Source organism: Ptychodera flava, chromosome 17, assembly GCF_041260155.1.
Source record: "Ptychodera flava strain L36383 chromosome 17, AS_Pfla_20210202, whole genome shotgun sequence".
Taxonomy (NCBI): Eukaryota; Metazoa; Hemichordata; class Enteropneusta; family Ptychoderidae; genus Ptychodera; species Ptychodera flava.
In genome coordinates this window covers 10800326-10827064 of record NC_091944.1, presented here as the reverse complement: position 1 = coordinate 10827064, position 26739 = coordinate 10800326, and the positions used below count along the sequence as shown (strand labels likewise).

The following is a 26739-nucleotide window of genomic DNA, read 5'->3' as shown; positions in this document are numbered from 1 at the left end:
TACTTTTGTTTCATTCAAAAAAATATAAATATGATCATAGAAGAACACGGGATATAACATCTGCCAAGCTGGTCATTTACCAGACACCATTGTTGAACAAATAGGATTTACATGTTTCGAAGTAAACAGATCAAATTGAAACATTACAATGTATTTATGAAATCGTGTTATGCTTCTCGAAAAGAGCAAAATCTGTACAGTCGCACATATCCTGCTGCAAAAGATATCCGCAACATGTTAATACCGATACACAATCGAAGTATATTATAAGCGGACAATATAGGTTTGTTAGAAACAGTTCAATAAGGCCCTATGCCAAATCATGGCGATCAAATTTTTACGATGTCAAAACCATTGTAATGAATGTCATCTTCATGAACTTATTTGATGAATGTACATAATTATGACCTTACATGGTTATCTGTTCTGGCAATGAAGATTATGAAAGACTTTTAACTGTTCATCCGAAAACATGCAACCTTTGTATTAAATTGAATAACACTAGCTTATTAGGCGATAATTGAAGGAACATGATCGCACATTACAAGAGTAATGAATTAAACTTTGTGCAAGGTTTGGTCTTAAAACGTTAAACTATTCTTCTTATGATTTCGATATCCAACGTAGATCAAATATGATCCTTGGACATGAGTCAATACATCAACTACCATATAAACAACACGTATGACAGACATACCGAATATAATGGTATGCATATGAAATGAATGGATTGAGAGTCACGAACCTTAAACTATACTGAATACTTCCATCGAATCCTATCTCTAGTGCTCTGTTGTCGGTTGTCACCTTGTGGTACTCTCCGCGTTTCTCGTTGTCAAAGTACACATCTGGTCTCCACACTACATCAATGAACTCAGGAGAATTCAAGGTAATGGAGGTGGTACCGTTGTGTCGCAGACGCCTGTCAAGCCATTGCAGGTGCAAATAAAACGAAGTGGAGTATTCCTATTGACGGAAATAAAACACACGACCGGTTTCAAAGCTAGCTCTGTGAGTGGCATTTCAAATTCAAAGGAAATCTTAACTTTGATTATTCCATTGTTTCTGTTCACTAAAAGGAGTACATTTTCTTCTCCGCAGAATATGATGAAAGACAAATTTCACTAACGTACTGTATACTATAGAGAATGTCACGCCATCCACGGACACGAGACAAATGGCATGTATTCAAACTACATTGACGAGACGTATATTCAGAATTTCGACGTGACTTTTGAATGGAACAAGAAAATAAATGATAAGGTAGGCCAAATAAATACTTAGAGAAACACAGCGATTGATTACGTGCTGGCGAAAGGAGATTGAAGCATTTTATTGCTAGGTAGAAAATATATCGTCGAAAACAAGTCATGGGAACAATTAAGGTAATATGCGCCTCGAAAGTGAAGGCTCAAACTTTTGCTCAAACTTCCCTCAATGAAACTTTCGACCATTCTTTCACCAGAGCAAGAATAAAATTCAGGGGTCACCTAGCAAACTTTGGTACCAGAGAAACCAGGTACCTATGATTTCCCGATATTTGAAGTTTAAAATGCCGGACCCCAATTCATGTGTTAACTCTATAGGGGAAAATAAATTTTTTGATTTTCGAGAAACTATGACGATGAAAACTTTCCTTTCATAAAGATCTGTAAAATGAGCCTCTACAAGTGGTTGGTCAGAAGAGAACTCATAAAATTTGAAAGCCCCGAATTTTTGTCCCCGAGGCGCGTTCTACCTTAAGTGGGTCGGACGACATATTGCTATATATACATGAATGAAACGATAACAGTTCACTTTGAATTTCTCATGTTTCATCACGTGTTTTCTCCATCTTTTTAAAAGTATTTTCAGCAGAAATACAATTTACGGCAGCTACAATGTCTGCTTCCTTTCTGTCGAAGATAGTATCAATAAATTTTGGCAAGAGGCGCATGGGAGTCCTAACTGATTTAAGGATATAGCGGCTATGATTACCTTCTCAATCTGGCAGATTATGTTTGAACACAATCATTGTCAATGGGGAAATTGTACCACACACATATACGTAGACTCGGCGGCAAGGATTTCCATTTCTGTAACAACCAGTGTACTGATTGAGCTGTGGCCGATATATATATTTTGACGGTTAAATCTCCTGAGTACACCTCGACTTTCCGCTTATGTGCACTCATTTCCTCCAGAACTCGTGGGACGATTACACGAATTTGTGAGTAGGATTACTGGATTTTACAGTAGATATAAACAGAAAAACCGAGTACTAGTTTACGCTACTAAAACCCCGTTGTGCAAGATTATACAATACATTTGAGACACTTGAAAAGTGTTTTATTTCGATAGGCTTGCAGTTTGGCAAAGTTTATCTCTGAATTATACATATGGTTGTGAATCTTCCATATTCCCCATTGTCTTCTGAATCTGGGTATTTTGAATATTATAAAATGTGTTCCGGCCTATATGCTTAAAGGCGGAACGTTTTGTAGTTCTTAGAAAACGTCTGACAAGCCAGTACAACACTGATTACGCCGACACACACAATTTTCGATCAAATGTGCATATAATTAGTCTATAATCAGATGTTTCTCATATCTTGATGCCTCTATTGAGTATGACTTGAATGTCCAAGGACGGTATCTCAGATAACGCATGTTGATATTATTCAATTTTGTTAATTAAGGTTACGATATGTTAATTGAAAGGCACGCCAATACTTATTACAGTATGTATACTTGCAGTTTTACATTATCTCCAAATTTTGTGACCTCCGAGATAACTTTCAAATACACTTGATTACTTTAAGAACTGCAAATAGCTAAAGCATATTTTATATTTTATTCACCGTAACAAGACATGCTCACCCAGAGTAGGAAAAACACAATTTTCATCGTGACTGAATACTCATGGTGCATTAGGGAAATACAATCTAAGCTACTCTTCTTTCAAATTAATTTGTAAAATGCCGCCATCGACTACTTTTGCATGGGCTGAACAGCATTTCGCTTTTGTAATGAGTGTAGCTGTATTAGCACGGGAATTCACTCTTGTAACATTTTCACAGTGACGTTTTCCACTTTCAAGTCTGACTGATAATGCCGATGAACTTTGCTCAACTTAAAATCTCCGAGCCGTATTCCTTCTCGTCCCGACTCTTGAAATAGCTGATGTTCTGTGGTATAAGAACGGCCGAGAGTGGAGACAATGCTAGGTGAATCGTATTTTGACCTTTGGTCGATTTCTAACGAGAGCATAATGTAACTTCAAACCAAGAATACTTTTTCTGTTACTGGAGGCCTAACATACGAACTGTTCACTTTGGATAAACCAATATGATCTTGGAGCACAGCACTGGCTAAGTCATCTTTGATAGCTGATATATGGTTCAAAAAACAACAAAAACCAATCTTTGAATAAGATAAGTAAATTAAGAATTGTTTGTTTAGATATTGAGACTGACTCATCTCCGTCAACAACACTTAGTGATGTTCCTTGATACGATCGTGTGATCAGGTGGCTTCTGCTCAACCATAATATTTTATTAGATCATTCCCAATGTCGTTGCCGATCGTAAACTCACTGTCACTCAGAGCATTACTTACCATATCCACTTCTTTAATGGAATGGACACTATTTATGTACATGCTGCATGTCACATTAATCGGTGGACCTGGAAATAGAAAGGAAACACTGTTGGGAAAAGTGTTTAAAGTAGGCAATGATTACTGACTATGAATTAGTCTAAAAAGATAAAAGATTAACCATCGAGGATGTAGAGTAAAAGGACCGAAGCAGTGAATTAAATCGTTCGAGAGATAGAAGATTTGACCATCGTGTTTCGCTTTAATGCTATACGTACACCTGTCCAATAGAATAAAACATTTATCTTATACTCAAGAGTCTTAAGGAAAACAGCTTCATCTGACATATGTTCTTCGCTTTTCATTCACCTAAACGTAGCCAATGAAAAGCATTCGAGTTAAAAACTATCAAGCGATAAGCGATTGGCAAAATTTGATGTGATATAAACTTAATGAGATGTCATTAGAAAGTTCTGACACTCTTTCTTACTCTCACTGAATCTTTGCAGAACAAAGTGAAACGCCATTTCATAGTTATTTATTGTGCATATTTTTACGAACCACTCTTGCAAAAGAGAATAATATGTTTAAACTGAAAATTTTACCGCGTTTCAGTCTATCCTGCAATTACCTCAAAGTTGACAATTTCCTACTAGTATAATGGCATCTTTTTCCATAAATTGCCAATTTCATCTAATTTTCAATTAGTGACTGGCTGACATTAAACTGCAAAATGTATTTCAATATGCAAAATCTCGTTAACTCAACATAATTTCCAAATTCCTCAAATTTTAATATAATATCAATATACATTTGACTTTAATCACGTCCGGCTGCCATGCTAGAGACAAGAGCAACATTTTAAAGGTCGTTAGAAGTGTAATTTATCTATTGTAAGACATGAAACTATGGTGCGCCTATATGTTATCTGTTTAGTTTCATCAAATGAGGAATCATTAATACGCTAATCGGTTATAATGAAAACGCTAAATTTCTAAAAACTACTGTGATATCCTTATATCATCACTTTATATGACAAGTTTTACATTCATAAATAAGCAAATTACAAAGTACCTGAGGTGAATATGCTGAATGTTGTTCACGCCTTAAAAATCAGTGTATCATGAATAAAGGTGTAACGTTCATCAACCTTTGTCAAATTCTATGGTTTTATATAACATTTTAGGAAAGGTTTAAAATTATTTATTAGCTGACAAGGACACGCTTTGTATTTTACTGCTGTTATATCACTTTATCATCAATAAACATTTGACTTTAATCACGTCCTTCTGGTTAAATATCACTTACTCAGAAAGTTCATTACTAAAAGTCGACAGGGCTCAAATGTCTTTTCACTACTATTATATAATTGTTTCATCAATATGCATAGCACGTTTCAGCACTTTTGTCAAGCCATTAGAGTAAAATATTGACTTTATTTATCAGTTGCTATTAAAACGCCATAACCTTTACTGGTGCTTTATCATTCTATTTGCAATTTATGTAGCAATTTTCATCATCTTCGGTTGAGTCGATCAAGACAGATCTCCCTGATAGTGACACTTAATTAAATATGCGAATTGCAAACTGCAATATGTCTTTTATTTAACTAAATTACGATTTTTAGAAAGATTACTACCGAATGTCATCGAATTTAGTGGGGTTAAATGTTGGTATGTAATTTCAATTAGAAAAGAAGTTACAAAGTACTAGTTAGTAATTTTATTTAACTGCAAACGTTCATACAGCGCCACCTGTGATGCAGGTCGAGAGGTCATCTCTCTCCTTAACGATGCAAATCGGCAATCAACATAAATGAACTGTCTCATCATCACTTATGGCAAGTTTCATTGACTTGGGTCAAGTCCTTCCATATCTCCCTGATTGTAACATTTTGCGAGACATACATCCCTCCCGTCAAAAGAAATGAAACAGTCAATTTTTGGTAAGTATTTCTTCTAATAAATAACTTCTAAATACTAAATGTGGTATTGTACGAACATGGTGAGGATCCATGTATTGCGGATTCGAATTTCTTGTATGACATTTGCAAATAGTTGGCGGGTGTTTCAGTAATCCTGTGGGCGAATTTACGTGTAATCAATAGTAGAGGTATACTAGTTGCAAATCATCAGGGTTATGTATCTCAAACAGACTCTGAGGTACTTCTCTGTTTTCTTGATAATATCAACCCATTCCCCTATTTCCTTGAACGATTGCGAAACATCGATGCACAAAAATAGGGAGGCGCTGTGGGGCAGTAGTTAGGGTAAGTCCAGAGTAAAGGACTCATTGTCGTCGGATGGTTGGTTTGAGATTCTAGCATGGTGTTCTAGCATTACTCATCTCTGCTCCATTGGGCAGTGTGTATTGGTTATACCATCCTGTAATTGGGCAATGCCTGTTGGATGATGGATTGAATAAAAAATCTTCGATTGAAATGGTTAAGTAAACGCAGAGACCATTACCAAGTGACTTGTCAAGGGACTGTATTTTGCTAGAGGAATTAGCTTTACAAGAATGCGTGCGCTTATCGATCCTGCTATCTGTCTGAAGTGTACTATTGTCATTATTTCAAAGCACACATATATCTCTTCACTTGCAGACACGATGGATAAAAAAGGGATTTACAGTAGCTCGCGAGTCCATTTTAAAGGTGTCATTCGTGATTTGAATTGATTTGTTTACATTTTTTTTTAGAGTCGCCGGCTATCGTTTGGCTAGGTTAAGGATTATAGCAAAGCCATGCTAAATCTTAATTATCGAAATTTGCTCCAATATATCTAACGAGACACCACTGGTTGCCGCTAAAATTCTACACTAAGTCTAAAGTCTGCATCGAGTGAATCAAGCAGCTAAAGGGCCAGTACGATACTTCACCAGAAATTACCCGACGTTCCTTTTCACCCGTGTTATCTCATGATTAACAAGTCAAACTCATCAATCGAATTTATGCCGTTGCCGATCAATGTTAAATAGAACGCAATTGCTAATTCCACATTGGGCTGCTGAGGATAAATGGCCTTCACAGTTAATAGTGATAGACTAATTACACACCTCTGCTGTTGGTTGATAGTGTTATCCAGAATAGCTACAGGGGGTTCAAACATAAACGGAAAACAAAGTACGTGCATACTAACTAATCCATCATGCTGGGAGTTATGGAGTGCCGTTATTTCGTGCCCATCGCAGACCTACAACGTTTGAACTAAATGTACAGTAGCGAGACAATTCGATCACATTGCCATGACACTTGCAAGTTCATACCATGCACAAATTATCTTCACAGCAAGTTTTAGCCTCCATCGAACCATCAACCAGCCAAAGTAATGAAGCAAAATGTTGAATTGTGCACTGGAATTCTTACCGGTCTGGTCGACAACGTTGGCCCTGAGCGTTTTTTTATATCATCCACTTGGGATGCCACAGTGTCGGCATAACAATCGTTCTTACTTATTGTCCAAATCACATTAATTTAATATCTGCTTAATAGGTCTCGTACGCTAATGAAATGAAATTGTTCATTATCTGAAATCTCGAGACATTCATCGTGACACCGCTCTCAATGAAAGCCTTCAGAGCGAACGGTAACTTCCATCATGAATGCCGGATCCATTTATGGTGTAAACGCACCCTTTACAGACAGAAGGATTCCAAACGAATCGAAGAGTAGATGATATTATTAGAGATTGACTTGGTCTCCTAGCAGCAAACTCACGTGTGCGGAAGATGCCTTGACATTTCAGGCAAGCGTGATCACATTCCATGACCAACGCGTTATTGATCTACGGCTTACGATTTACTAACGTTGAATCAGATGAGCGAAGCGACGGTTACAAGAAGGATGAGTATCTATGACGTGTCTATGCGTGTCGAAGAGTAAGAACCCTAAAAGGCAAGGTTGAAAAAAGAAACGATTACTTGTGATAACTGAAATCGTGACCGAAATAGACAACTTCAGGACTACTAACTCAATGAAAGACTAAGCATGCGGATTTTCAAACGCAATCTTCAGAAACTAAACTAAGTTGTCGGTCGCAGTTGAGATGTCTAAGCTTTAGTTTCGCATGCATACTTTATGCCAGGGTTTATTTCTGTTCAGCAGCGTACGAATGTTTTCTATTCTAAAAATCCATACCAGAGTGTCAAGTGTACCATGGTTTTAAACAAAGACTGTATGCGTGTTACATTCGACGTAATTGCTGACGATAAACCTTGGGGCCTCTCGTAATTCAACGACAGAATTGTCACAGGAGTTGGTGTTCGGCGCAAAGTAACATACTTGTGCCGAAGCTTGCTACGGCTAATGCAGTTCTACACACAAAACAGCCACAGAAATATACACTTAAAATACTCGCGCATAGAGTGTATTCATTCAGACATGTACAATACATACACTCACTTGTGGGGAAACGCGTTGCCTATATAACATTCATTTCAAATATACGTATTCTCCTGTGAATTGCCGCATACATCACATACTTTTGTCAGTATTGTTTTGGAAGGACATTAACGATTGTATCAAGTTTACGGATACGTTCGGGTATATGATTTATCGTGATGCGTGGTTCCCCAGTCCCTTGTTTACTTTTCAAACAGAATTTGTTTACTTGATGCCGTATTCCATTAATCACACAGCGGCGCGACAACCGAAAGATAAGTCTACAACATATCGTTACTGGAAAATCGATATCTTTTTCATCCTACCCCCTGTACCAGCTCCCTCTTCCAAGGTATATGAGAATGAATAATGGTTACGTAACACCTAAATTGGTTACGATTTCTTATTTGATACTTAATTATTAAAGAATGTTATTTCTACAATCTTCTTCAGACATCTCACTCCAAGCAATGCTAATGATGTATGGTAAGGGTCAAAATAGATGACTGTTTTGACAAATACATCAAATTCTCTGAATCGGTAAAAGACATATTTCTGACCCTTTGTAGCAATACGGGCATGGAAAATTGACCTATGACATGGTAGTGCGGTAAGTTTGTCAGCGTTAAGAAGTGAAGGGGCCGTCGTTTGTGATGGCTAGATGGAAATGTATATTGGGGCCAGCCAAAAATATGTCCATATAAAAAAAAAAAAATCTTGGTGGAAGAACGCGCATTGTTTCTCTCGCACCGTTGTGACAGAAGGTGACTGACGGAGATTACGTCAGCAGGTAGGGAATTATTCTAATTTTCAATAGTGTATAATTTTCGGAAAGCCCAGATGGCAGGCAGTGGATAGAATTTTGAGGTAACAGGAGTTTTTACAGGTTGGCGATAGGAGGCTTGACTACTGATTGGCGGGAGGAGCAATGCGCGAGAGGGTTAGGAGGTTGTCACTCAAACACCAAGCAAATTTTCATTTTGAACTTTTCTCGCATGCGGCTTGTTGAAAACCCCAGGTGTTATATGTAGCCAGTTGTACACATGCAGTCGCTAAAAGAATAGTAAAAAAGCTCAGAACGAATAGAGTCGACATATAACGTTCACTGTTACGTCAGTAGGTTTGGGTGTAAACTTGGTCGAATAAAATGAGAGATGCAGGCATCATTTTATTGAGGTAACGTATGCCCCGGGATATACCACTCTGCTCAAATGTAATGTTTCAAGCTATGCCGTTTATCCTTGTAAACGCATGACTGCACATCAATCCTTCAAGATGTACATTGCAAAATGGGAAAGCATGTCAAATATGGATAAAGAGCAGCGAAGATGCCTAGATGTCTCGGAGCTGGGAAATTTATGCAAAAGATCAAATGATGCACGGAAGTCTCGACAATTACAGTGCGGTGTGTGCATTTGTGACAGTTGCTGAGAACGATGACCAGTTTTGAAAGCGTCATACATTAAATGAAACCTCTTTGCCTTAATGCTTCGGAACATATTTGAAGTCATAGACACCATACGCGGTGCTTAAACGTCAGTTATAAATAGTTAAATGAAACGCTTAGACGACTCAATCGTTTTTCAATATATTGCAGATAGGATTTCTTAGACCTTGTTTGATGAACGTTGAATAGAAATTAGGACTAGACCATAAATTGTTCATGGAAAATTTATCCACTGGTGTTACTTGATTCGTTATTCGACATTTCGGCCCAGCCGACAACTCATTTCGCATATGGTGAAAGTGAGTTTCAGATCTGTTAACAAATTGGAGTAATGCAAAAATAAAGCTAATTATCGTCTAAGTAATAAACATTTTTTCTCGCTTTATTAATTATCAGCTTTCGCTCTATCTCCGGTCCGACCATAGCAAATCAAGTACCATGGCAAAATAATTATTCACACATAGCCATACCATTTTGTATCACGTCTCTTGATTCGTTGATTTGAGGTCAGTTGGTAGGATTAATTTGACACGGATGCATGCAAAGAGCAAGTTATCGGTAACCAGTTTCGAAACTTATTGACCGGTTGACAGTTTTGACAGTTGTTGACGGGAAAGTGCACATTCTTTAACATTTGAAAGAATGCCAATAAAACAAAACAATGCTTCAAAGATTTAAAGACAAGACTTTCGACAACACATCCAAATACGTTCCAGTCACCACAGAATTCGTTATCTCTTAATTTGTATCAATCCCCACCACAAAGAGATGCAACACATATGTACCTAACCGTATCAATTGGAATGACGTCAAACTGGATTTTCTTCCTAGTTTCCTCACAGATCTGAATCCACAGGACATCAATACTGACGTACTAACACTAACACAAAAATTCCTGGCCTGAATACAGCTAATGAAAAATGTCATTTATCAAATAGGGAAAGAAAAACAACAATGGTAAGAGGTATACAAGTATGGAACCGTGACATTGCCATGGGAATGAAAGACTGCGGACAAGAAACGGATAATTGGCTAAAAATGGAAGACTAACTAACCCGGCTGAAGAACGTAAACAGCTGAGAACATCAGTCAGAATAGCTCATGTCATTCAGCTATCAACACAAAGATAGTCCTTCTAAAAACTTTGTCATGATTATGAAAATAACTTTGTCATTTGTTTTCATATTTTGACGACAAAAAACAAAATCACGTGGAAGATCTTTCAAAACGGAAAAGGCCAAGGGAAGGTCAACGTAAAATATCTTGTGGACGTTGACTATAGAAAATGCAACAAGACAGACAACGTTATGGAATTTTGTAAGTCACGCTACTGTACTCTAAATGGCAAAGGCTGAAATAACGTTTTAGTTGTCGGTTTTAAGGGAAAATCACTCTATAACAATTGCCAATGGAGTCTAACTTTTAACATAAAATAAGATATTTTCTTTCCTTTTGTGGTCAAAGCTTTCTGCAACCCTGACGAAACATAAACAGACGCTATCCAACTCCCAACGGACAGAACGCTGACCAGTCTTCACAGAATATCATCGTCCAATAAAGATATTTTGTGAATTATCATAATGTGCTTCAATATACAACAGACTATATAATTTCGTAGATTATGAGCCACATAAAGGCTCTTCTAGATTAACGGACGTATCAGCAAACGTTTAATAGGCTAAAACAGAAGCAATGGCGAGACATTTTAAAGATGATGTCGATTGATAATCGAGCTTTACAGAACGTCGTTTATTCTTCAAATTAAATTCCTCTTATTCCTCTGTCTGTTCAAAGATGTAATTTAACCTTTGACGGAATAGATTTAGACTGACAGACCAGTGTATGTAAATTAAATTAACGCATAATATTACACGTCAAATATTTCTTACGTTCTTACAAATAAAATCGATCCGTTAAGATTGACGCTGGAATTAGAGTAATTTTTATCCAAATATATAAACATAATCGTATGTTATCCCTATCCTTTACTGCAATAATAACATGAATATATCGCTGAGTACGAAAACTCAACAAAACCCTTGCATTGCTGTAGCAGAAACAAACTCTCTTTCCCGTGATTGATATCTCTCGAAACAGTGAGACATCAATTTTCCTTTTGTGCTTTTTCAGCTAAAAATTTCAGCTTTTGTTTAAGTGTTCTCGCCAGACACACCATTCTCAGAGACACGAAGAGCATGAGATGTCGCCATATGATTTATGCATTAAAACGGACAATGGCTGATGCCAGTTCTTTTTAGATACACACATGACGTGCGTCTAAGGACCTTTTCACTTCCTTGTGAAAGCTTAGAGGGCTTTGTGCTCCATCTTTCTGAACCCTCCGAGCAGTACCGCCGAACAATGGCTTCTCTCCAAAGAGACATCTGCACAGAACCTCCCGAGCTGTCATTCAAAGCGACTTAACTATTGTGAACAATGTGCACATTAATCTTCGCTGTCGTCCGTACATAACATTTTTCCTCGTTTTCAGGAAGTTTAATTTTTTAATACGAAGATGATTACCATATAAGTTGGTCCGTCTTATTACTTAGGATATAACAATGGAAAATAGAACAGAGCTCTAATTTTGAGAATTTTGCAGGTCAATTATATTCCTCGTAGCCCCACGATGTGAATAGCTACATGTAACAACACTAGTACCCCCAAGTATTCAGAACCTGGCGACAAGAAAAGTAAATTGTTAGGCAAAAGAAACCCACGATGCTCAACTAAATAAAGCGTTTATTTTGCTTGCCAGCATTAAATACAAAAATGAACATACTACCCTAATTTTTAGCGATGCCGGTAACGGTGATTCTTAAGGCTTTTACTGATTTTATGACAAAACCTAAAAGCAGATGATTCTTATGAACAAATTCGCCATGACCTACATGAAGTGATACAATATTGTAATGAAACACCCCATCTGGAGTATTTTGCTTAGGGGTGAATCAGTATATTTCCTGTCAACTTGTCTTGCAATCAATAATTGATGAATCAGCGTACACGTGACTTTCTTCGGCGCCATCTTGTCTTTTTTATTCAACTAAAACCACAAAAACAAGTCCTTCAGGAAAGGTATGCCGTGCAAACAACCTTGTTAATTTTTTTCAGTTTTTATTTAGGGAGCATTCAGTTATTAATGCTGGGGGTGGGCAGGAAAATTCTTCCTGTGCATCAGTTAAAATAAGTGAACCCCCCCCCCCTGCCCATTGCACAAAAACATAAATATTAAGTGTGCAAAAGTCTAATTTCGGAATTTCCCTCCTATACAAGGCAGTCTATGACAAAGTTCTGAATATTTTTCTTTCCAATGCCAAACTTTCTATACTTGCCATACTTTTATAGACGTTGGATAATTGACATAATTGTACTTGATAGGATAGGATTGTTACAAGTGCATATGTGTTCAAGAAATTTGATTTGGAATTTCACCGACAATGTTGATTCACTATCCATGGTAGTCTGTGAGAGAACTATGAACAATTGTTTCAAATATAAAACTAACAATATCTGTGCATTTTAGGACGTCAAATAATTGATATACATGTACTTGATTAGACTAGGGTTGTTTTAACTGGATGTATGTGCAGGAAGTTTGAATTTGGAATTTCACCGAAATGTTAATTTACTATGCATTGGACTCTATGAGAAAACTATGAATAAAATTTGTTACAATATTAAACTAACTAAATCTGTGCTTTAAAGTTATTGACAATTGATATAAATGTTCTTCATTTAAATAGGGTGTTTGAAAGTTCAGATTTGAACAAAAGTTATTGTATTGGAATTTCACCTAAAAGTATTGTTTCACTTTTCATGGTAGTCTACAGGTAACTGTCAAATATTTTCCCTGACAGAACTTGCTATAGATATCACTAATATGTAAGAAATGGCAATTTTTCATTGCCCTCAGTGGGCTCGATTTTCAAGAAGACAAGAAACCTGAAAGTTGCCGAGGCAAGATGTTCAGGTGCAGATAATTATTCTTTTCTTCCTATTTACAGTTAAGTGACTTCAGAGGATGAATGCAGTGAATCATTTTTATATCCCAGAACTATTTTGATACTTATGAAAATTGAGTGACTCCCCCCCCCCGACCACCATATAGTCTGACATCACAGTGTTCAACCAATGAAAGCTTAGTAATCTCTGCCTGATGACCCTAATTGCTGTATGCAGAGGTCAGGTATTGCAGCTATTTGACTTATGCTAATAAGTCAACGGCATCGGACTCCAGCTGAGCTTCCCTGATGCTGCCATGAACAGGTACAACGCCTTTGAGAAACGGTATTTTCGGACTTTGCACAACATTGGCAGAGCAATAGTTTCACAAGGCAACAATTAAGAAGGGCCAAATAAGGCAAATTTGATGGCAAGTTTATCAACCATCAGTAATGCAGCGGATATATAGCGATTAAAACGGTAAGAGCGAGTAAATTAGACAGTTTTCAAAGCCGTGTAGAGAGGTCTGGCTGTTTAAGCTGGCCACCTTCCCTTTTATATATTGGACGCCCTGGCCGGCCGCCTATGTCGAACACAACTCACACACATACAGCGTTTTTATGGAGTGCTGCTTCACGAAAAGCAAGCTCAAAATCTAGATGAAATACTAACTTGGTTTTAGTGATATCAATGTTTCATATTCAAGATTTATAATTTTTAATAATTACGAAAAGAATATTATATTTTCAGAGTAATAATGTCTATTTCGCCTGTGGGTACTCTAGATGTTGGCGATAACGGCGACAGATGGTCGGAAACGTGCGTGTACACCGGCCATGTGCGTAGACTGAGAGGAATTGTCAGTGATATTCATTAATCACAATTAAAACACAGTAATGTTTGTGTGAAGTAAAAAAGTAAATTCGCTTATCACGAGATGAAATCTTGAAGTTTGCGCCATTAGTGTTTACCTCAGCCGTACATAGAGCTTTAAAGAATGAGGTTAAGCCCATGTTTATCTCACATCATGGAACTCATTTTTGGCACAAGTGTTCACACACGTGAGCTAATTAATACCGATGTCTGTCTGTCTGTCCTTGTGTGTTAGTGTGTGTGTGTCTGTCTGTCTGTCTGTTTACACAATAACTCAAAAACGCCTGAACGGATTCAAGTCAGATTTGGTACACAGGTACCATATGCTAATTTTAAGAACTACTTAGATTTTGGTTAGTGTGGCTTGCATATTAATGAAATTATGACATATCATTTTTTTCATATAATGTTTCCCTATAAAGACAGTAATGACAGTGTCGACATATATCATGAAATACTGCACAAAATTTTCATGAAATTTTTCACAGACAACAATCTGAGAACATAATGCAGACACTGTGAGAGTCATGTCAATTATCTGCTCATTTACATATTCAATGAACTTTTGTAATTAGTGACATAACTCTGAAATTCCTGAACCAACTTTGATCATACATGCAACAAATATTGATCTGATAGAAGCATCGGGCAGTGTCAAGTTAATAAATAGCTCATTTGAATAATTATGAAGTTTTGTAATTAGTCATATAACTCCGAAATTACTGAAACAAATTTGATGAAATCTTCTGCAGATACTAATCTGACAAATATCTAAGTGAATTGTTAAGCAATTAATAGATTAAAGTTTATTACGGGATCATTTGCATATTAAATGAACCTTGTAATTATGTATATAATTCTGAAATGACGCAGCCAATTTGGTGAAACCTGCTACAGATATTGATCTGATAAATATCTAATTGTACTGAGAAGCATTGGGCATTGTCAAGGTAATAAATAGCTCATTTGCATATTTTATGAAGTTTTGTAATTAGTCAAATAACACCAAAGTGTATAAAAGTTGATGAAATCTGCTGCAGATACTGATCCGAGAGATATCTAAGGGGATTGTTTAGCATTTAGAACTGTGAAGTTAATTAAGAGTTCATTTAATGAACTTTGTAATTAGGTATTACGGTACCAAATTTGGTGAAACCTGCTACAGATATTGATCTGATAAATATCTAATTGTGCTGTGAAACATTGAGCAGTGTTAAGTTAATTATATTTCATGAAATTTGTAATTAGGCATATAACTCTACAATTACGGCAGCTAATTCGGTGAAACCTGCTACAGATACTGATCTGATAGATATATAATTGTTCTGAGAAGCATTCCGTCTGCGACAGATATCTGACTGTGTTGTTGAGCATTTACAACTGTGAAGTTAATTAAGGGTTCATTTACATATTTAATGAACTTTGTAATTAGGTATATAACTCTAAAATCATGGCACCAAATTTATGGAAACCTGCTACAGATATTGATCTGATAAATGCCTATGTGTGCCATAAAACATTGAGCAGTGTCAAGTTAATTAAGGGTTAATTTGCATATTAAATGAACTTTGTAACTAGTGATATCACTCCAAAATTACAGCATTGAATTAGATGAAACGTGCTACATATGTTGATCTGATAAATATCTAATTGTTCCATGAAGCATCGGGTAATGTCAAGTTAATAAACAGCCCATTTGTATATTAAATGAAGTTTTGTAATAAGTGATTTAACTCTGAGAGTACTGTGCGAAAGTTGATAAAACCTGCTACATATAATGATACAAGAGAGGTCTGATTGTTCTGTGATGCGTGCTACTAATAATGAACCTGTTGAAAAACACATGAGCACTCTACTGGACATGCTGACGGCGGCGCAAGAATCGCAGCACTAGATTGATGTAGAGTGAGTATGTTTTATGAGCAACCCGATGAATACCAGTCATTTAATTGGGATATTAGTGATGTTACGCGCAAGATATCGTAGGACATCAGTGTAAACATCCACATATATATTACTGTTCACCGTATATATGCTACTTACAGTGGGTTTCAAATCGTTGTCACAATAATTCGGTATGTGAGAGGGGCATATTGTATGTATGTTATCAACTATAAGCTCGGGTATCACACAGTAAACCAGCATGGGCTAGACCGATAGCTGATCAGTTCATTACACTTTATCTACAATGTAGCTGTTTTTTGCAGGTTCAGTTGAAAGCTAAAACTAGAAAATGTGTTTTTTTAGATAGTTTCAGCGGAAAAAAATATCTTCAGCTCTTCAACTCTCGGCTGAAATTGTAAATACAGTTACATTGTAGATGGATGGATGGATGTATGTATTTATATATGTATGTATGTATGTATGCATGTATGTATGTATGTATGTATGTATGTATGTATGTATGTGTGTATGTATGTATGTATGTATGTATGTATGTATGTATGTATGTATGTATGTATGTATGTATGTATGTATGTATGTATGTATGTATGTTTGTTTGTATGTATGTGACATCTATACATTAATATACATGTAGCTGTTTTTGATAGCGTGTTTCACACTCATAATTTATAATATAAGCATCATGTCAACATTTCGTCTTGCATTTCGTGCATTTTCATATGGACAAGTACATCATGCGAATGTTCAGCGTACGATGGCGAAAACAGGAGCAAATGTAAAGATAACTTCATACTTGGCAAGCACTGTCATTTCCCTAGTACAAAAATCGACATGCACAATGGTTGCGTAGACTCACCACGTGACTGAGGCCTAAGTGCTCCTATTTCAAAGTTGTTCATGATCCTTGTGATAATCTCGTCATCTACCAGGTGGTCGTCTGCTGCTGAACACTGGCTGTAAAACGGCGAAACGAACAGTTAATGAGATGTAACCTCGAAAACAAACACTAACTTGTAAGTGGATTTCCACAACGAGCACAAAATCGTTTTTCTTTCCAATGAGGAAGGTCTTGAATGTGAAATACTATCTTCAAAGGTACCGCTTATTCTCGGGATGTAGAGCGCTTACTTGGGAAACGGACTTTGCGTGATTGCGGCACGAAATTTTATGCTATCTAATTACACATAACGAGAATACTAAATGGCAATACATAATGAAACCAGTTGTAACAATGGTAACGAAGGATTTGAAGAAAACAGTGATTATGATAGAAGTCATTCATGTAAGAATTGTTTGAAGAAACCAGTGATTATGATAGAAGTCATTCATGTAAGAATTGTTCTCCTTCAATGCAGCTCAAATGCTTTATTAAAGATGAATTGCACTAACATAAGCACCAGCTGGAAAATCAACCAAATGCCATTTGAAGTTCGGAAAAAGTTCGCTTAGGTATTTTTGCCAGGAGTCTTTATATAGGTGTTGAAATCTTTGACTGTGTTGTTCATGTCAAAATTTGATATATTTGAATCTGATGTCTTTGGTTACAATTCTTTGACTTTAACTATGAAATCAATATTTCCTCAGACCGGATTGTATAAATTATTGTAGAGTTTAGACTTTTCATTTCAATGAAAGAGCGAGTGAAACTATTGTTAACGTTCCATTTCGGTTAACCATAAATGCATTGTAAAGAGGTATGACCGAAAAATATGTCGAAACCTGTTGAGTTTTCTGAGTCTGCTTGTTTGTTGCCTTATTTTGCAGTTTGGTTTCAAGAGAATGCAATTTTGTCTCGATAACTCAAAATTTAACAACCTCCTTACTCAGAAATGAGCTATATTTCCTGCTGCAAAAGGTTTTAGAAAATCTACCTCGGCAGTAGCGGGACTTAAATGACACTAGAGACACGCTACGAACATTGTGTGTTTTGCTTCAGGCGTGTATACAGGAAAGTTCCGTACAGAGTGCTAGATTTAACAAAAGGCCCTGGGTGAGAGCTACATGCCGCTAACCATACAAAATTCAAATGTCTACCCGCCGAGCTTATTATCGTTCTCATTTATACACGCATGTGCTTCGTGCGTTTTAAAAAGGTTTTCTTTGTAGTCTTAGCAACGGTAATGGTAAAGTATATTATTGTATGTTTTCGCATTTTAAAATTGAGAAACGGTTGTTATGAATTTACAGGCCGGAAATGCTGCGCTTACAATCTTCACGTATTTAATCATTGTAAGTGTTCTAAAGCTCAAAAATACCTGTTACTCAACGCCTTTGTGTTCAGTATTTTACTTCTATGTTATTAACTATTGAATAAGAAAAAAATACAATCACACGTGTATGTATGTATGTATATATATATATATATATATATATATATATATATATATACATGTATACATAATATACATGTTTATGAATGTATATAAATACATACATGTATATATATACTGTATATACTATATATATATATATATATATATATATATATATATATATATATATATATATATATATATATATATATATATATATATATGGAGAGAGAGAGAGAGAGAGAGAGAGAGAGAGAGAGAGAGAGAGAGAGAGAGAGAGAGAATACCACCAATTCAAGTACAAAGTACTTGTATCAGATTTACTTACTTTGTACTTGAAGTAGTTTCTGTTATTATTAATTTGTCACGCTTTGCTTTATCATAGAGAGCTGAAATATCTGAAGTGAAGCCAGACATCGCAAAGTCGTTTAATTTCTTACACACTTCACTGTTTCCAAATTGCTTTATTATTTGAAGCACGTAGATCGCGATGCACGAATCGCTGAGCCGTATTTCTTGTACTTATCAAATTATCCCCCGGCGTCGTTTAAGAGCATTTTGTGTTATCACGTGAATCGAAAATCACAATACTACGATAAAACTACCTCCCGGATATAAAACATATGATTGCCTGAAATATGTGAACTTTCTGCACTTGCAAATTATTACACGATTCCTTCCCTTACTGACATTATCAGAATGCTCTTGTGTTAAATTATACAGGTTTATCGTTATTTATAATTGCGCTTGGGCTTCTTTTTCCGAAAAAGTACAGAAGAGGTTGCTTTCAGGGATATAGAAACAAAATGCATTTACTTTTAAGCCCCAATAGCTGCGAATGTGTAATAAACCGATCTCAAAATATCATTTAATCATTTTAGATTTCCAACCATTTTCAAAATCTAATATGTGACGGAGAAAATAAAGATTACAACAATAAAATATTGGCCATTTTGTGTTGTGAATTCAAGTAAATGGCATCATGTTTGCTTCTTTTATGATCACGATGTGTAAGTGCAGGAAATACTGCATTTTTGTACTTTTCAGTGGAGACGCCATTTTATGAGTGAGGCACCCGTTTATTAACCTGTTAAAACGCTGTGCTGCGGCATTTTGTAATACTGACGTGTTTTGTAATAACTTACGCAAAATGTAATAAGGGGTATCAGCATTTTGTAATAACTGACGCATTTTGTAATAACGTCTGCAGTATTTTGTAATAAACCAGTCTACGCGTTTTGTAACAAGGGTATCAGCATTTTGTAATAAAAAATTGTCTACGCAAAATGTAACAAGGGTATCAGCATTTTGTAATAATTCGCACTTTGTAATAACTGTTAACGCATTTTGTAATAATTTTAAAAAACTTTCCCCAGTTTTAAAGTATTAACAGATATTTTATTGACTTTGGAATGGTATTACAAAGAGTGTTTTACTCGTTAAGTAAGTACAAAATTTGATCGCTCCCTGACTTCCATTTCAAATTAGACAGACTTAATTTTAGACAGCTGTCAATCAGTATTTTTACCAACTGATCATCTGAGGCAGGTAACTACTAGATTTTGACTAGTTTATTATCATATATTTGAGCGAATCATTGGTATACACAGTCATTTGATTTATTAAATATAGGATAACGACATTCTTTCTGATGTATTGCAGACAACAAGCAACAGATAAAATAATTAAATAATAACACATGAGAGCGAGGGCAATATCACGATTTATTGATGATTACTGATGATGCCCTCGCCTACGGCTCGGGCATCATCAGTATTTCGATCATGACCACAAGCCCGAGGGCAGGCAAAAAAATAGCAATATTGCCCTGGCTCTCATGTGTTATTATTTTTATTACACCTAACAGGCAAACATGCAAAGAAACAAAAACACAAAGACTTCTTCGAGTACAGTTCGCCTTCTGAGTCCGGACCTCAGCGTAAAATGTTGTCAGTGCCGAGTCTAGGGTTGCCACTAAAGTTTGCCGATCTCCTCGGTGGCGTATCCAAATTTGTTGCTTGCATAGTCGTTGAATACAGAAATTGCATTCCTTGTTGCCATTTTCGTTCGTTTGCTGTTTACTTGCATCAAAATATCATCTAACTGTGCCGGTGACAGCTCTGCATGACGTTTCGCAGCCATAAGTTGCCGACTGCAAAGTACAACAAGCGAACGACAATTTGTTTTGCGCAGAAAGGATGCGCAGTAAGTAAAATGACGTCATCCATGTAATATCAAATGCAGAGGGCATCATCAAGTTCGCAGAGGGCATCATCACATTCTTTTACATGTCACGTGAGTCGTGTTTAACCAATGGCAGTGCACGCTGAATGAGTGACGTGTAATAATTAAATAATAACACACGCCAGCAAGGGCAAGATCACTATTTGTTGCCCGCCCAAGGGATGGTGCTCATGACGGTAATATTGATGATGCCCTAGCCGAAGGCGAGGGTATCATCAAAAGCGTGTGTTATTAATTTTATTACACCGAACAAAACCCTTGTTGTTTTGAAACTTTGCTTAGAATGCAGTCAAGTGTCGATCGAGACTCGCCACAGTGAAGCGTTCTATTTGTTGCTCGATCGTAATGCTACATAAAGTTGAAGGTTAACTTAAATTAACATCTATGAAAACAAAGACAGTGTTGTTAAAGCTTTTCTCGTTTAATCATTAATGTACTAAATGTCCTCTACATCAGGTCCACCTAATTTCTTGTACCTTTTCAAAACCCACTGCTTTACAGAAAATTCCAAGCAAATGTACACGATGATGTGGTACGCGCAGAAAGGACGCGCGGTATTCCAGAACGTGGTAGCGGGCTATATCACTGCACGCGACGGGGCTATATCAGCGCACGTGACAGGGCTATATCACCTAAGCCATGTTCTATCACTTTTTGTTCTATATCACGTGAGTAAAGCTCAGCCAATCACAGTACCTGAATAATACGTGAGGTGTAATAAAATATAATAACATAAAATAAATTATTATACATCTGCCTTCGCAAATAATAGAATCGAGCTTCCGTAAAAACGGGCACGTAACGGGCATGCAATAACCCCTTTATATTTGATGATAAACAGTGCGTCATTGAATGGCTCCATATTGAAACTCCATACTGTACTTTGAAAATAACTTCTGGTTAAAGAAACAGAAGTAAATGTATTACGATTGTTGAGAGGTGAAAAATATTATGAGGTAATAACGAAAGTTCACCAAGACGGCACTGTACAAATATGGCACGACATTGCTGCTCGGCTCGTACATCGAATGTTCGATGAGCGCGCGATGTAAACAAAGATGGCGCTTACCCTTAACCCGCTCGCAGTTGAGAGGGCGATGCAGAATATGCCTCTAAAGTGTATGGAATAATGCATCGGAAACGACGGGTGCATATATTCTTGATAAAAAAGGAGATGTACGATAATAATTACTACGAAAAAACCGCAAAGTAAGCACTCAGACATTTGTGCAACGCATCGCCCGACGCGCTAAACGCGCGCTAATGACTACATGTATGTGTCTTTATACACTCTTTGCGTTATTTTCGTAATAACCTTAACTATACTGAAGTAATCTAAAGTAAACAAAACTAAAACTAAACTAAACTAAACTAAACTAAAATAGTCAGAATAATCTGATGTTTTAGTGATTTGACTTGTTTAGCTACTAAAGCGGAAGTATATATGACCTGTTGAGTATGTATGTATGTATGTATGTATGTATGTATGTATGTATGTATGTATGTATGTATGTATGTATGTATGTATGTATGTATGTATGTATGTATGTATGCATCTATGTGGGTAGGGAGGGAGGAAGGGAGGGAGGGAGGAAAGAGTTCCTGAGTATGCATATCTATATATCTATCTGTCTGTCTGTCTGTCTGTCTGTCTGTCTGTCTGTCAATCTTTCTATGGCTGTTATCATTTAATGATAATGGCAGATATTTGGCAGGTATAACCAGTAGGATAGCGAATCAAATGTAGCTTAATCATAGTATTGCAGGGCAGCTTATCCTAGGTCGTTGGCTAGACAAATTTTACCATTGGGCGATAGCGTGGATTCAAAGGAGGAACACAACGGGAAAGAAATAGATCTGAGAAAACAAAACCATGGCTCAGTAGATATGAATTGTCACCTTTTACATACAAGGAAAAGTGGCTGGTCTGTCGATAGAGCTTTATTTTGTCCTTGTCTATGGGATGATTAAAATAAATGATCATTCAGTATTTTAATTGACTGCTTCACGTCAGTGTTTATTTCAGTATATTTTGATAAATATCAGCTGTCAGCATTGACATATTAACGTGCCCCTCCCATCTTATTACCGTAAATTATCGACAATCAACTTTAGAGAAACACATATCATACATGTAGAAGTTGCTTAGACTATTGCAACCTTTTGTACGTTTATTTTCCACTTTAACCCTTTGCACCCCATACCAAGGCCCTGGGGTGGAGTTGACATTTGGAAGTACCATCTAGCATGACGTCTGACTTCTTAAATTAACAAAGACTGTCCCCATACCATTATAATTTTGGAATCATCATACAATACTTTGTTCCAAAAGTATGCAAATTATGGTTACATGACCTCATTAAGTATTCAAAATGGCGGCCAATATATAAAATATTGTATTTTTTCAACATATTTCTTTATTTTCATAGGAATTCCTCATTAATTCATCATTTTTCATCACCAAACCTGTTTTCTATCACGTCAGCATGGACTGCAATAAAATTGTGACAAAAATTTTGAAAAAAACACAGATATTTTGTATCGTTTTGACCTGCTAAGTGTAATGTAAACAAAGGCTCTATATAATAGTCCAGTCAATTTAGGGTTTAACCTAGGACTAATTGCAACAGAAATTATTTCTTCACCATGACCTTTGGAAAGGTCTCACTAATGACATATTAAAAGTATAGAAAAATATAAGGGGTGCAAATTGGTTAAATTTGCATATATTCAAATTAGCTATATATCGCCTTTAAAATGACTGCTATACTCACATTTTGGGCATGTAAACTGAATTCAAGTGACTTTTTTCATTGCAATACAATTTAGTAAGGTTCAATAAGTTATATTCTAAATGTATTGAACAATAAATAATATGCAAATTAAGTAATTTGCATATATTCACAGTTTTTCCACTATTTCAGACAAAATGAATGTTTAAGCTCATATTTAAACAATTTTTTTTCTCTATGAAATTGTTAAGGTTTTGCAAGAATTACCTAAAACAAAAGAGGTTGACCTAATTTGCATATTTTAATACATAATTTGCATATTTTAATACAAAATGCCTAATTTGCATAATTGACACAAACGGTCTTCTGTATACAATAAGCCTACAATAGCTTCCATTGACATTTTCTGGTTATTCAGAAATGCAATGAATAAAGAGAAGAGTTTCAGAGAATTACTGTTTAAATAAAAGGAATCAGAATTCTTTCTTTGGATATTCTTCTTTCTTTTACGACGATAAGGTTATTCATAAAAAATCATTGGACGTGCTCAAGTTTTTGACATCAATTGTCATTTTAAGTCATTTTCTCCTACAACATGTTCGATTGCAGTAAAATTTTTGAAGGAATATTTTATGCTTTTGGTCATTATCTTCAATGACGATGGAAATATTCAGTTACTAATAAATGGTTCACCACACTTAACAGTTATGCCTGTGAATCATCCTTCTCATTATTAAACTATCATTAGTATAAATAAGAACATCATTTGAATCACCATGATGGTAGTGGTGATGACAATTATTATGATGGTCATTATCATATCAAAATTTCTTCATCTTCCTCTCTGTTTACATCTTCCTCTAGGTGGTTCATTTGTTTACAGCCAGAATCCTTTCGTTGACAACAGAAAGTCTAGATTTTGCTTTCTGTCGTGGTTATTCATGCTGCTGCAGTTCATTGTAGAACCCATAAGTATGGGGAAGGATAACTCAATGAAAAGATGTGAAGCATAGGATGATATAATTGTACTGCGTATCATATCAGATCTTAGATGTGCAAGTATCACTCATGGGGCTGTTATGTAATGGACTTCCCATTTGCAGATTATTAGACGTTTGTTTTATTACCAATAAGATCGATCACTCAAGGAATTGAGAGTCTGACCAAACTGAGGTGAGACTTCATATGGTTCAAAAAAAAAAGGAACAACTTAGCCGGCTATTGAACCACTCTTTTTTGGGAGTGGAGATTTAGCCGAGCGGTTCTCTCTGTGGCCTCTCCGCTAGGCGACTGATGCCGTATGTTGTGGGTTCGAACCCGATTGAAAACAAGCCGTATTTTCTATCCTGGGTTGGTAACTCTGCTGGTGGACAGAATTGTCCCCGAGGTTATCGTTCGCCCAGTTAAAGCGATGAAATTCGTTTCTTCGCTTCGCTAAAGTTTGTATGTGCGATGTATGATAGTGAGCATGCGTGCGTGAGTGCTTCACGAACTCTACAACGTGTGGAGCGGTCTCAGTCAGAAAAATGTAACAACTTAGCCGGCTATTGAACCACTCTTTTTTGGGAGTGGAGATTTAGCCGAGCGGTTCTCTCTGTGGCCTCTCCGCTAGGCGACTGATGCCGTATGTTGTGGGTTCGAACCCGATTGAAAACTAGCCGTAATTTCCATAAGGTTCAAAATACAGGATAACCAATTTTATGATAATTTGATGTCAAAATTTGATATCCTAATTGATAAACTCGTTAACGGCAGCTTCTGTGATGCAAATCCCTTCACATCTTGGTTTTCTTGTTTCACGGTCTTGAAAATTTGAAAGAGCAGCTAGACCATGTAACATTATGAAAAGTATCTAGATTTGCTTTTACCAGTGATTTAGATTATCATGATTCAGTCAACAGATTTTTTTCAGTTTTTCCTCAAATGCTATGGCTGTGTACGGTAAGATTTAACAGGAAATCTCTCTCTTCAGTCCACTATATGACTTTATATTAATTTTCAATTGTTGTCTTCAAGAAATTTCAAAATTTTGAGAAATGCAGTGTCCTTTGGTTATTGTAATGTCTTTCAGCTGATAAAGGAACAGCTTTCCTGATCCATATTTCATGATAATTGGCAGTATTAAGTATAACAATTGTACCTCTATATCATCATGATCATTATAATTTATTTATCATTATTATCATAAATTTCTGTATGTGGCATGAACAGGCAAGTTGCACACAGTCAAAAGTATATCTGATTTACCAGTGACCACACAACCTGGTCTTTAATTACATTTTATCCACACTTAATCTATATTAGTAATACGGGTAAGGGTGAAAATAAAAGAAAATAGAGCTGAAACACAAATTTTCTTTAGCCTCCCTTAGTACAAAGTGTTGGTTATTTGGCCAAGCATTTTGGTATGCATTAAGAAAATCCAAATCTTCCAGTAAGTTCCCAATGTTATTGACATTATGCAAATTCTCTAGATAATTGAAACGAACTATACGAATCAATCATTGTTTATTTTTACAGGGCTTTTCATTCTGTAGGCCCTATTAGTATATAATCATTAAAATGAGTTAAAATACACAGAAAAAAAAAACCATGTCAATTTCTTTGTACTGAGCAAAATGTTCATTCAAGTTATAAAATGGACATCTTTCGATAGGAAGAATTTAAAGTATTAAATAACTCAAACAAGTAGTGTCTCTTAATGTAACTTCTCATTTGACTGATAACATAATTAATTTAAATAAGTTGACGTCAATTTGAAAAATTAAAGAAAATATTTTAATGATCATCATGTATGATTTATGCACATGAGGAATCGCTCAAATTAGGTAAAATATATTTAGCAATGTTAGTAAAAACTTCCAATCTCTCTTTAAGATATTGTAAAACCTTTCAAGTTTCAATTATTACATTTAGTACAGTGTAGGCATTTCCTATAAAATCTTTTAAAATTAGTCCTTTGCACAATGTAGATTGTATTAGGCTTTGAATATACCTTTCTTGGACCTTTTAAGTATTTAAGGTGAAGAAATAATTCATGTTCCAATTAGAAAAAGGAAGTGACATGGTTGACTTATTGGACAAATGCAAATAAGAATTTTTTTATCGCTGGAAGATATATTTGAAAACATTCCCTGAACTAAAAACAAGAAAATTGTGTTACATAGTCATTACAATGTCATCTTATCTCTTAAATCACTTTCGTAAATAGATTATCAGCACCAGGTTTGTATAGCATCTATGACCCATTTAGCATTTGGGTAATTAGCTGTCTTATGCACAACTTCATTAAATGCACTTTTCGCGATCCCTTGGATCGCCTTTG

General features: G+C 36.0%; 1 protein-coding gene across 1 annotated transcript in view; it reads right to left on the bottom strand.

The window, feature by feature from the left end:
• Window positions 1-26739, bottom strand: part of LOC139115388 (glycine receptor subunit alpha-2-like) — a 101897-nt gene that overhangs the window by 24645 nt on the left and 50513 nt on the right. Inside the window, exons 3-5 of the mRNA XM_070677465.1 lie at window positions 16983-17080; window positions 3597-3664; window positions 746-966 (exon numbers count right to left, since the gene is read on the bottom strand). Of these exons, the coding sequence (XP_070533566.1) occupies window positions 746-966; window positions 3597-3664; window positions 16983-17080 (387 nt within the window). The remainder of the gene's footprint in view (window positions 1-745; window positions 967-3596; window positions 3665-16982; window positions 17081-26739) is intronic.